A 13,842-nucleotide genomic window follows, 5' to 3' on the forward strand; every position below is an offset into this window, starting at 1 on the left:
AAATAAATAAATAAATCCCAAAGCCCTTGAATAGGCTTGATTGAAGGCCCAGCCAGCCAGTCATCCATCTTTTAGGATAGAGAGTAGAAAATAGTTCTCCAGCATTTAACATTGTAAACACCTATTACAACATATAATCTTGGTCTGTTGAGATCCTGGAGGCAAAAAGCCATAAATAAAACTCATGCTGTGAGATTTCAGGGTGATGACAGTCATGCGCTCACCAGTGTCTGACTAACTAAATTTAAAAACTATTTACTAAGGAATCAGGGGAATCAGACAAGCTGCAGTCACCTCTTCTACATCACTAACAAAAAATACCAAAAACTAGCAAGTACCATAAGCCTACTAATATTACATTGTTGAGATAAACATTCAATATTATGCTTCTATTATGCTTCCTATATCTTGTTAATCACAGTATTTTGGGAAGTGATGTAAGAAACAAATTTTCTAGGAGAACAGTTTTTTTTAATCTTTAATATACAAAGACGCTGTATATCTTTTTATATAGACCAACATATAAAAATCAATACAAACAGACACCTGTTTTATCTATTTATTTCAGATAAGTTCATTCTAATCAGAGCAAAATGATATTTTTACAGGCTTAGAATTAGAAAACCTAAAAAAAAAAAAGCTTTCACATTCTTTATTACAAAATACTATTTGACCAACAAACCAAATCAAATTTGTTTCAGAAGCTCATAAAAAAATCTAGCATTTTCTCAGTCCAGTTCTTTGATGAAATTCTTCATCTTCAAGAGCCCATGTAATGGCTATGATGAGTGCAAATATGTATTATGGGAAGGTAGATTCTCCTTCTGGCCCTTTGTATCAAAAAGGCAAGACACATTTTTCTATTTTTTTACATAAAAAAAGAGTGTGGCCATTTGTAAATTTTATAAGTCCGGCTCCCAGTTTCATTTGCTTCTATTTTTAGCTGTACACAACTTGTTTTGCTGCTCAATATTGCAAATTGGTGTGTCTTACCATGTTATTTTAATGTATTATCTTAATTATGAACACACTGGTTTGTAATGCAAACAGTTTTACCATTTACTGCACGTTGTCATTCTTCTCGTTATATCCGTATAGCAGCTAATAAACCGCAAGTCTCACCCATAGGCTTACTTCCACATTTATGTATAAGGTGGATATCCCCTAAAAGTTAGTTTCGTCAGCAGTGCAATAGTTTCAGACACAAGACTCCAGTTATGAATTTCAGTGTCTGTGTTCACACAGAGGAACTGGTTTCAGGAGCTCCAGCTCTTTCAGACATTTGACAGTTTTGGCTCTGCAGCTGCTTGTTGAGCCTGTGAGGTGATGGCTCGGGCTAAGAGGAGTGGGTCATGGTTGTCGTTCTGGTTCAGTTTTGTTCTTTTTCTCAGCAGGATGAGTGAAGGGTTCCTCAGCAGTGTGTACAGCAGCAGCCAGCGCACACGTACTCTGCCCCCTCCTGGGTATCCTGTCAAACAACAGACAGGCACAGTCATTTCATAGGATGCCTGTTTAAAGGAGTTTTTGCTGTTTTGTATCTGGAATCATTATTACCTTTGTTACTGCCAAAAGTTGCATAAGAGGACACTACAGGTCCTTGTTTCTCCTGCATTCTGCCAAGCAGTAGATGGCAGAAACACACCATAACTGGATTGCTATGGTAATGATCAGCAAATATCATCCCTATCCATGTGCTATATCCTGTAAATTACAACCATTGAACAAAAATACTGGAATTAGTCTTAAATTGTACAGTGTTATAAAGGGGAAATATTTAATCACCCAAATATACTGTCAAACCAAAATATATTTAGACGTAGAAAATGGTAAAACATTACAAGAACTCAGTTAAACTGTGTCAGAACAAATTAATTTTGGTAATGTCAGATAACTTTGATAAAAAGGTATGTAATGAATTAGGTTGATTGGCTGTCAGCTGTTAAATTTAAGTACACAATTAGATAATACCAATTTAGGTCAACCAATTACCAAGCAGTGCTTAATTTTGTTCAGTCTGTTGTGTAAAAAAGTCACATTAGCAATTAAAAAAAAAACAGTTACGCAAAACATGGTCAGGTCAAAGTGTCAGTAATTTCTGGTCCAATTTTATTTTTTGTTTTACTGGCAGTCCACTGTATTTTTTTGGTATAATATATCACAGTTTACTTTATTTTGCTATCCTCACATACATAAATGAACTATAGTGTCCTGCACCCACTAAAACAATATAAAAAAATTTATCTGGTGTCTGAATAATTTTTGGTTTGACTGTAATTAATTCATAAAATATAATTAAAGATAAATACCCAAATATAATTAAATAATAATAATAATAATCATTTAAAGTAATTTCTATTTATTCTAAATATATAATTATTCTAAATATGATATTTAAAGGGATTTAAAAATTAAAGAGATTTTTCACTGCACAGTGCAGCATATGCCATTATAACCTGGATCACTGGACTCATAGCCCCGCTGCATGATGGTCCGATCAATTCGTGACACCAGCCATGTGCCCACAACGAAGCTGTTTATAATGCGCAAAATGCAGTTGCTCAACCCCATAACCACATTATAGAAGAAGAAAAAGTAGTTAAAGCAGTGGAACGCTTTTCTATGGAAAAAAAGAGGAGAGAAGCTGGGTTATTATATATATATATATATATATATATATATATATATATATGAAGAGTTCAGATGCAAAACCAGCTAAAAGCCATCTTGGTCAAAAATGAGATAATGATACTGAGTGAATGCTCTCGACACATATAATATGTCCATCAAATAATTTTTCTTCAAACTCGCTAAAATACCAGCCTCAGCCCAATCAGAAGTACCGGTACTTATATAGAAAGCTATACATCTGAGCCTGATAAAAATGCATTTTTTTAAAGAAAGATGTCAGATAGATTTAGCTGGTTTTGCCTCTGAACTCTTCATATATATATATATATAATTTTTTTTTTAATTCAGCGAAGCCACATAAAAATGGTCAAAAGTGACAGTACATTTAAGACATTAGGAATACAAGACATTTATAGTATTACAAAAGATTTCTATTTCAAATAAATACTGTTCTTTCTATTCATCCAAAAATTCAGAAACAAATGTAATTCAGTTTCCACAAAAATAATAAGCAGCACAACTGTTTTCAACACTGATTTTAATACAAAATGTTAGATTCATATTAGAATGATTTCTGAATGGTCACGTGACACTACAGATTGTAGTAATGATGCTGAAAATTCACCTTTGCCATCACAGGAAGAAATTATATTTTGAAATATATTCAAATAGAAAACAGTTATTTTAAATTCTAATAATATTTCATATTATTACTGTTTTTGCTGTATTTTTTAATCAAAAATGTGCAGGACTTCTCTCAAAACATTAAAAAATCAGACAAACTTCAAAAACTATACCATAAAACCATAATATCATGGCTGTTTAAGGTCAAAGCATACAGGTCCTTTTCAAAAAATTAGCATATTGTGATAAAGTTCATTATTTTCTGTAATGTACTGATAAACATTAGACTTTCATATATTTTAGATTCATTACACACAACTGAAGTAGTTTCAAGCCTTTTATTGTTTTAATATTGATGATTTTGGCATACAGCTCATGAAAACCCAAAATTCCTATCTCAAAAAATTAGCATATCATGAAAAGGTTCTCTAAACGAGCTATTAAACTAATCATCTGAATCAACTAATTAACTCTAAACACCTGCAAAAGATTCCTGAGGCTTTTAAAAACTCCCAGCCTGGTTCATTACTCAAAACTGCAATCATGGGTAAGACTGCCAACCTGACTGCTGTCCAGAAGGCCATCACTGACACCCTCAAGCAAGAGGGTAAGACACAGAAAGAAATTTCTGAACGAATAGGCTGTTCCCAGAGTGCTGTATCAAGGCACCTCAGTGGGAAGTCTGTGGGAAGGAAAAAGTGTGGCAGAAAACGCTGCACAACGAGAAGAGGTGACCGGACCCTGAGGAAGATTGTGGAGAAGGACCGATTCCAGACCTTGGGGGACCTGCGGAAGCAGTGGACTGAGTCTGGAGTAGAAACATCCAGAGCCACCGTGTACAGGCGTGTGCAGGAAATGGGCTACAGGGGCCGCATTCCCCAGGTCAAGCCACTTTTGAACCAGAAACAGCGGCAGAAGCGCCTGACCTGGGCTACAGAGAAGCAGCACTGGACTGTTGCTCAGTGGTCCAAAGTACTTTTTTCGGATGAAAGCAAATTTTGCATGTCATTCGGAAATCAAGGTGCCAGAGTCTGAAGGAAGACTGGGGAGAGGGAAATGCCAAAATGCCTGAAGTCCAGTGTCAAGTACCCACAGTCAGTGATGGTCTGGGGTGCCATGTCAGCTGCGGTCAATGCAGCTAGCTATCAGGAGATTTTGGAGCACTTCATGCTTCCATCTGCTGAAAAGCTTTATGGAGATGAAGATTTAATTTTTCAGCACGACCTGGCACCTGCTCACAGTGCCAAAACCACTGGTAAATGGTTTACTGACCATGGTATTACTGTGCTCAATTGGCCTGCCAACTCTCCTGACCTGAACCCCATAGAGAATCTGTGGGATATTGTGAAGAGAAAGTTGAGAGACGCAAGACCCAACACTCTGGATGAGCTTAAGGCCGCTATCGAAGCATCCTGGGCCTCCATAACACCTCAGCAGTGCCACAGGCTGATTGCCTCCATGCCACGCCGCACTGAAGCAGTCATTTCTGCAAAAGGATTCCCGACCAAGTATTAAGTGCATAACTGAACATAATTATTTGAAGGTTGACTTTTTTTGTATTAAAAAACACTTTTCTTTTATTGGTCGGATGAAATATGCTAATTTTTTGAGATAGGAATTTTGGGTTTTCATGAGCTATATGCCAAAATCATCAATATTAAAACAATAAAAGGCTTGAAACTACTTCAGTTGTGTGTAATGAATCTAAAATATATGAAAGTCTAATGTTTATCAGTACATTACAGAAAATAATGAACTTTATCACAATATGCTAATTTTTTGAAAAGGACCTGTATTTATAGGTTCATCCATTTGTTTTTCATTGAAAAAGGTGCTTTGTAGTTGTCCTACCTGTTGTTGAGTGCAAGGGGCTTTTCTTTGTCGCTAGGTGAGAGTTTGTCCTGCAGGAAAAACACTTGGACCAGAATAATCTGCACTACCACCAAGGCTATCACTAAGAGTATTGTCAGCCTGCAATCACATAAAACACAGTTTAATGCTATTCAAACACTGCTTATCATTCTTAAATTAACATGATGTTAGTTATAAAACAGAATGTTGTCATGCCTAATGGTTATGAGATGTCTTTAAGGAACTCACAGAATGATGCCTACACTAGAAAGCCATCTGAGAAAGTGTCCTTTCTGGATTGGTAGAACAACTGCATACACAAACAGCAAGGCAAAAAGAAACTGTGCAAAGTGAACTATCAGAAACCCTGCAGAAACAAAAAACACTTTAATCAATACAACAAACATTTGATGGCATGTCATCATCAAATTCTTTTGTATATTTAAGTCACTCTGACTAACAACACTACAAAGGTAAGCAAAGCATGGAAAGGGCAGATGCCCGTGAAGGTATTGACCTCTCTGAATAGAAAGTAAACCCTGCTGGTCTCGCCACATTTTGTAAGGGCAGCTCATGAGGTCACGAGACCTATTTTTATAATAGAATTTACATACCCCACATAGTGAAGGCAATCTGCCAGCCTGAGTATCTTGTTATAGCAGCCTGAAAAGGAAAAGCATGTGGGATTTTGATCAACATTTTTTTCTAAATGCCTTTTTATTTGTTGTCGTCAGTCATAGAGGAAACCAAAGGAAACAACAAAACATCTTTACTTACCACGCTGACAGCAGAGCTTGGTTTACGGAACTTCTCTGGAAGAAAACTTCTCTGTCCCTTCCACAACCTCTTTAAATGTTTCCTGGTGTCATAAATAACGTTTTTTTTTAATGATTTGATGATACCTCCTTTGGGTAATTACTGAAAGTGTGTAATTGTTGAAGTTTCTACATAAAGAATGCCTAAATAAGCATACCTGTAACATACTAGCACGTGAAAGGTGTACGTAACAGATGTCAGAGTGGAAAAAATAGTTGTTGCCAACCAAGACTCTGAAACAGTAATATTGTGAAAAATTATTATAATTCAAAACAACTTTCTATTTTAATGTAGTTTAAAATGTAATTTATCCCTGTGATGACAAAAGTTAAATTTTCAGCATCATTACTCCAGTCTTCAGTGTCACATGACCCTTCAGAAATCATTCTAATATGCTGATTTGGTGCTTAAGAAACATTTCTTATTATCAATGTATACTGAATGTTATGTTGCTTAAAATTTTGTGGAAACCATGATAGAGAGTTTAAAATTATACTAGTGATGGAAGTTTAAAGGAGCAGCATCTGTTTAAAATAGAAATCTTTTATAAGAATGTATCTTTACTGCCACTTTTGATCAATTTAAAGCATCCTTTATGGAAAAAAAAATAATAATAATTTCTTAAAAAATATAAAATAAAATAAAGAAATCTTATTGATCCCAGGCTAACGAATGGTAGTGTAGTGCTCCAGAAGGAAACACAATGTATTAAGAGCAGGGGGTGAAAACTTTTGAGGATCAGGGTAAATTTCACTTATTTTGTATATATCTGTAGCTTCTTAAGGGCAGTACAAAATAAAAAAAATTATAATATTTAGAAAAACTGAGAAAACGTACACAATCTGTTCAAAAGTTTATACCCCTGCCTTACAATGCATCGTTTTTTCTTTTGAAGCATCAGTGAGCATTTGAACCTTTTGTAATAGTTGCATATGAGTCCCTCAATTGTCCTCAATGTAAATAGATTAAAATAATTATAATAATTAATTAAAAATAATTAATATTTTGCAGATTCTGTGAGGTGTATGTAAACTTTTGACTTCAACTGCATGTACAAAGACTATAAATAAAAACAAAAGGGAAAGAGTTGGATCTTATATCTTACTTCTTGCAACAAAGCTGAACTCATTCATCCAGGTAATGAGTGACGTGAACGCGTTGTTTGTTTCATTACAGGACGATGCAATCTCTGCAAATGAGTTTATCAAACCATCTAATTTTCTAAAGGCGAGGTCACTCAAGCTGTGGTCTGCTATTGTCATCTGCAAACAGACAAACACATTTGCATTTTTTAGCTTTAAGTTTCTAAAAAAAAAAAAAAAATCTATAAATATTGTATTATATTAGTGAGTGCCAACTGACCATGTACAAGCCAATCAAAGAGATAATGGATGTGCCAATCATCCTGTTAGGGAATTTAAAGTAAGGATCCCATTCATATACTTTTCTTTGGAACCAGGTCTTTTCTTCCGGCCTGAGGGAGAATAGAAAAATGAGTATTGGCTAATTGGCGTGAATACGGTAATAAATGCATGTTGATGTTGGATGAGCATGTACCGTTCAGGCGGGCGTCTCAGTACAGTCTGTACATATCTGAATAGGTGAATGTGCAGATCCTCCTCACTCTGTATATAAGAGAAACATTGCTTTATTAATCTTGTGTTAATTTATTAATATGCCATCGTTCAGTGTAGATGCTAATTTATACAACTTGAAATGTACTTGCATTCTAAAAAGTTAATGTTAACCACTATTGCATTGACTAATGCTACCAAATATAACCTTATATTAAAAAAACATAAATTACAACAAGACTCATGATCTCACCTCAATGTCTTGTAGCCCCAGGTGGATTCTTACTGCCTTCACAATGATATACATGAACCGCCCCAACAGGAAAGACAGGCACAGGAAAAATGGCCAGAGGATGATCAATTTCTCATAAGGGCCTAAAATCTGCAACCAACAAAATGTGCTTTAATTCTGTATTTATCCACTATAACAGCTACAAATTATAATTATTATATTATATACAGTAAATATATTAACTCAAAGACACTATTGCACCCTTTGTACACTGACAGAATTATACCTAATCTTAACATGCAAACATAACCATAATAATATGATAATAAGTTAATAATTAATAAATTAAGGTTAATTATTAATCATATTTGCCTACTTGTCCAGCAGGACAGCTTATCGTGTCATAAATTCTCACAATGAGCCTGAAACCCACAAAACATAAAAAAATGAACAGTCAGTTCAACAAGCCACAAATGTTGTTACAGCTGCGACAACAAACAGAGAACTAGAGTGTTTTCATGTACCACGTGAGTGTGTATAGAAGACCTAAAACCCCTCCTAGTACTCGGTGTGGTGTTGAAAGACAAGCAAAGAATGGCAGGTAGGCCACACCAACTTCTATCGCTCCTACCAGGTACACAATTGCTAAAAGAGACACACATAAAGATGGACTGTAATGTTCCTTTGAATAAAACTAGCTAATAGATACAGTTGTAACTCCTTTAGTCAAGACTATTCACGATACATATTCATAGAGAATATTATAAATAAATATATAACAAATATTACACATTCATTTATTTACTTATTGTTTGTTCATTCAAAAGTTTGGGGTCAATAAAAATGTGTTTTTAAGATCTTTATGAAATATTATTACATATGATAAATATTTAAAATAACTATTTTCTATTTTAATATAGTCTTCAGTGTCACATGATCCTTCTGAAATCACTGGTGCTAAAAAAAATATTTCTTATTATTATCAATGTTGAAAACAGTTGTGCTGCTCAATTTTTTTTGTGGAAACCATCAGGTTTTTTGCAGGATCCTTTGATGAATTTTATGCTTGCTTGCTGAATAAAAGTATTATATTAAAAAAAAAAAAGAAAACATACTGACCTCAAACTTCTGAACAGTAGTGTGTGTGTGTGTGTGTGTGTATAAGATATATGCATTGTTATATAAGTACCTTTAGCCCAGTTAGGCACAGTAAATGGTGTGTATGACTCAGAGAAAAGCTGAATCACACTGGGAGCAATAGCACCAAATGCAAATCCATAAGACCATCGGTTACTTAGACCGCAAATGAAATCCAATGGCCTGCAAAGAAATACACACACACAAACACACTCAAAACTTAAAAAACACTCATAAACGCTTTAAAAAGACACATATATATTAAACCTACACTGCCGATCAGTAAGACTTGTAATATTTTTCTTTTATGCTCATCAAGGCTGCATTTATTTGATCATAAAATACAGAAAAAAACAGTAATATGACAAAATGTTATTACAATATAAAATAATGGTTTCTATTTTAATATACTTTAAGATACAATTTATTTCTGTGATGCAAAGATGAATTTTCATCAGCCCTCAGAAATCTTTCTGATATGCTTATTTATTATTAGAATTATCTCTGTTGGCAACAGTTGTTATTTTATTGGACCCTGTGATACCTGTGATTACTTGTGACTCTTTGATAAATAAAAAGTTAAATAGAACAGCATTTATTTAAAATAAATATCTTTTCTAACATTATTAAGTCTTTGATATCATTTTTTAATCAATTTAACACATCCGTACTGCATAAAAGTATTAATTTTTTTCATAAAAAGAAATAATACAAATATACAGACCCCAAACTTTTGAACGGTAGTGTAAATTGTTAGCAAGGATTTCTATGCTGCTCTTTTTAACTTTTTGTTCATCAAAGAATCCTGAAAATCACAGGTTACAAAAAAATATTAAGCAGCACAACTGTTTTTAACACTGATAATAAATCTGCTTATTATAATGATTTCTGAAGGATCATTTGACACTGAATACTGGAGTAATGATGCTGAAAATTCAGCTTTGATCACAGGAATACATTAGATTTTAATGTATATTAAAACATAAAAAAACCACTGTTTTTCATATTGATAATATTTCTGTATTTTTGATCAAATAAAGAAGCCTTGATGAGCATAAAAAACTTTTTTTCATTAAAAATCTTACTGATCCCAAACTTTTGAACGGCAGTGTAGATCTACAGATTTTGTTTAAATATTACTTACACCACAATGCCAAATCGACCCCTGAGATATGGAATACGTTCCTCAAAGGGATGAGCCCTCGCTCTGCGCTGTACAAATGAAAGCAAAAACACTATGCAGACCTGAAAAACAAAGGAAAGTGTACAACTCCATTACAAATGCACTTTGAAGATGATACACTTTGACACCAGTTGACCCCAACTAGTAATTATAAAAATATAATCTAATATTCATGTAATCATCTCAGTTCTTATCTAACAGTGAAGCATCACTTCCTCTACTAGAAAAAGTGTTGCATGCTCATATTGAGGGAAGAGAGTTTTGTCTGGACAAATGCAGGCATTACTCACAGCAGGAACAAGAGAGCAATGCAAAAACAAATCCACTGACATTCCATTCTTGCATTCCTCCCTAACAGAAAGAGGGAGAGAGAAGAGGAATGAGAAAGAATGAGTGAGGGTTAGAGCACAGCATGAATGAATGAAGTTCTGAACATTATGATAAAACTGACCCACTTACTTGATAAAATCAAAGTTAGCATTATTTTTAGAGTAATTATCAGCATTTTTATTATTATATAAGACTTTGTGTCCTAAAACCATATCTGAATAATAACAGATAAGATTTATCACACACCAGTGACCTGAAAACACATCCCCTTATCAACAGAAAAATTGCCCCATTTTTTTGCTCTAATTCTAGATCAGTTTTTTCTGTTCGTTACTTTTTTAATAATATTAATGATTAATTTTTAAACAAATTTTGACAATACGTGTATCTTGTCTTTGTAAGTATACATTAACCCACTTTTAATTTTGTTTAAAATATGTGTATATATGAAGAGTTCAGATGCAAAAACAGCTAAATCCATCTGACGTCTTTCTTTAAAAAATGCATTTTTATCAGGCTCAGATGTATAGGTTTCTATGTAAGTACCGGTACTTCTGATAGGGCTGAGGCTGGTATTTTAGCGAGAAAACGTATTTGATGGACGTATGATATGTGTCGAGAGCATTCACTCAGTATCATTATCTCATTTTTCACCGAGACGGCTTTTAGCTGGTTTTGCATCTGAACTCTTCATATATACAGTAATGTGTAGTTTGTTAACATTAGTAAATGTACTAACTAACATGAACGAATAACGAACAATACATTTATTGCACTATTTATTAATCTTTGTTAAGGTTATTTAATAAAAATACAGTCATGTTTTTTTTTTCATGTTACAGTAGTTCGCAGTGCATTAACTAATGTTAACAAACAACACAAATTGAATAATGCATTAGTAAATACACTAACGTAAACTAATGAACCTTAATGTAAAGTGTTTCCACAATATCCATGAAATAATTATTTTTTATAAATATGTTAGTTCACAGTTTTTATGATTGGTTTAGATGACTAAATTCTTTGTTAAGTGAAGGACCTTTTAATATAAAAAAACAACCTTATTTTAAATCTAAATGTAAACTTTTAGTGACATTTTAACTCTTGGAATGAACAGTACTATAAACAGTTTTTATAAAACATACATGCTTTATTAAAAAAAAAAAATCATGGATACTGTCATATCTGTCTCTCTGAAAAGTGTTTTAAAAGCAGAAGTAACTCACATGATTTCTGAAGTTTCCAAAGACTCCCGTTTTGCTGATGGAGGACAGGAGTGATACTCTTCCCCTCTGTTCCTTACAGGCAAAGATCACTTAGACCATTAAACTCTTCTCTTTCATAACAAACGCTAGTCCTAATGAACTATGATATGAAGTAAAGCTTTCACTTCATGAATCAGGATATAGATATCTAGTCACATGACTGGATGACCTTTACCCAGGCCACACACTAGTGTAGCTCTCTCTAAGAGAGATGTACCAGTGCGTTTTGTTGATTGTACTGTTACTGTGTAATAGTAGTCCAAACATAGATAAGACTTGCTGTTGAGCTAGAGCAGATGATGTAGTTCTCATTGTTTCTCTGTGTGTTACAGCTCTGCTGAAATGTAGGCCTACTGACTATTAATTCACACACAGTGCTCACCTCAGTCTCATTCTGAGCAGCTTTTAGGATGCTTTAGATTAACGTTCTTATGGTAAATGATCTGATTTATGTAATCTAAAAGTCATGATCAGAAATTCTCAAAGAAATCACTATCAAATTGGTTTAATATAAGCCCCTTTCACACAGTAATACCAGTAAACTGATGTAAAATTACCGGAACTTTATTGGTAAATACAAAAATGTGCTGTTCACACATGCAACGACATTCACTCACAAATCTATTTCAAAATCCTGTTAAATTGTGTAACATCAATAACCAGAAATGACCTCTTACCAGCTGTGTTGTGTTTATAAACTTGGAGGTTTTGACAATGCGTTATCAAGCGGCCATATTGGCAGCACTGAACATAAACACTGCCACTGAACAGAATGAAACTTGCGTATTTTGCTAATTATTGCTGCTAAAAATGGTCAATTGTTGTCATGTTTTGGGCTGGACTAATCGCTCAGACCAGAAAAAATTTGGAGTACTATAGACTGCAAAAAGTTAAAACAAATCAAGGAGAAGAGTGCAAAAAACTGTCTGAGGAACAAAAGGTGTTTGTGGTTGGCCAAACTGAACCAGGAAGGGCAAGGATCTTGACAACGTTCGTGTTTGTTCTTATCATTTCCCATCAGGCAGATGAATTATTAGTCTAATAATTAGTTAATTAGTACTGCTCGTACGTGTCTTAGTTACTATTAACTTCAGTTTGTCAAAATATTGCACCATTTCTTTCCCATGGTTTAGACGACATAAATTAGCAGAACAATGTATTTAGTAGTACATTCAGTTCATGCTGTTGTTTACATCTGAGCATCGCCATTATGGCCGCGCATCCGGGTAATTGGCCAAATTGTGACGTAAGTACAAACCCTCTATATGCTTACACAGTCAGTGTTTTGCTGATGTTTTCATTTTTGTGCCAAATGTTCACATTCATGCAGCGCTTTTGACCCAGAGACATCGTATTAGGCAACTTCAAACCGAACTACACAGTGCAAATGCGTCATCTGAGTAGAAGTTAAGTCAGACCGTTTCGAACTCGTAAATGCTGGTAATTTTCACTCTGCATTCACACTTACTGGTAAACTTCCATAACGAATTTACTGGTATTGTTAAAATTAATTGTTACATCATTCATAACACAAAATATCATTTTATCTAGACATGTCTTGGCCAGGATTTTTACCACGGCATGTCTTCCCAGCAGGCACACAACGTCATAAGACGCTGATATTTGGTTAAATTTCGGTTGCGACATCGGCTGACCAAAATTCAATGTAAATTCAACATTTAATGTCAACGTTAAATTGATGTCCAATACCAATGTCAGCTGACGTTGATATTTTGTTGTTTTTAGGTTGTGTAACCAAAATCCAACATTAGGTCAGCGTCAAATTGATGTCAAATACTGACGGCAACACGATTTTTATTCTCAACCAAAATGCAACGTCTGTCCGACATCATGTCCAACGTCAACCTGACGTTATATAGACGTCCAGTGCCTGCTGGGTTGAGAAGGTGGGATCCACAGAGAACAGTCAAAGCAATGAAAATACGTGTACATAACAAGCCAATCTTATACATTTTAAGAAATTTGTCTGGTTGGCTAGCTAGCTAGCTAATGCATCAATATTAGCTTGAGATGGTAATTGGACTAGATGCAGAAGAAGAGCAGATATGGTGAGAATTATGGCAGGATGTGCTGTTAAACACTCAAACCAGCACATGGGGGCGCTGTTGATGAAAAAAGAAGAGCTCACCAGTAAGCAATCACTGCCTTTAATAACTGTTGCATGATAAGAATTATTTCCAA

At 34.4% G+C, this 13,842-nt stretch overlaps 1 protein-coding gene across 2 annotated transcripts; it reads right to left on the bottom strand.

Annotated features, from left to right (window-relative positions):
* Positions 1-545: 545 nt before the first annotated feature.
* stra6l (STRA6-like) lies at positions 546-11,758 on the bottom strand. Of its 2 annotated transcripts, none has more exons than XM_051136204.1 (18): positions 11,602-11,758; positions 10,336-10,396; positions 10,007-10,107; positions 8,915-9,045; positions 8,250-8,370; positions 8,102-8,147; positions 7,747-7,875; positions 7,477-7,544; positions 7,282-7,393; positions 7,025-7,181; positions 6,077-6,152; positions 5,881-5,962; positions 5,718-5,766; positions 5,353-5,470; positions 5,104-5,223; positions 2,454-2,617; positions 1,555-1,701; positions 546-1,459 (listed from the first exon to the last, which is right to left on the bottom strand). In XM_051136204.1, coding segments are annotated over exons 1-18 (1,869 nt in total). In that variant the 5' UTR covers positions 11,604-11,758; the 3' UTR covers positions 546-1,274. The 2 variants fall into 2 exon arrangements, with proteins under 2 accessions (XP_050992161.1, XP_050992082.1); XM_051136125.1 differs by having other exon boundaries at positions 546-1,468.
* Between the last annotated feature and the right edge of the window lie 2,084 nt (positions 11,759-13,842).

Source organism: Labeo rohita, chromosome 1, assembly GCF_022985175.1.
Source record: "Labeo rohita strain BAU-BD-2019 chromosome 1, IGBB_LRoh.1.0, whole genome shotgun sequence".
NCBI lineage: Eukaryota > Metazoa > Chordata > Actinopteri > Cypriniformes > Cyprinidae > Labeo > Labeo rohita.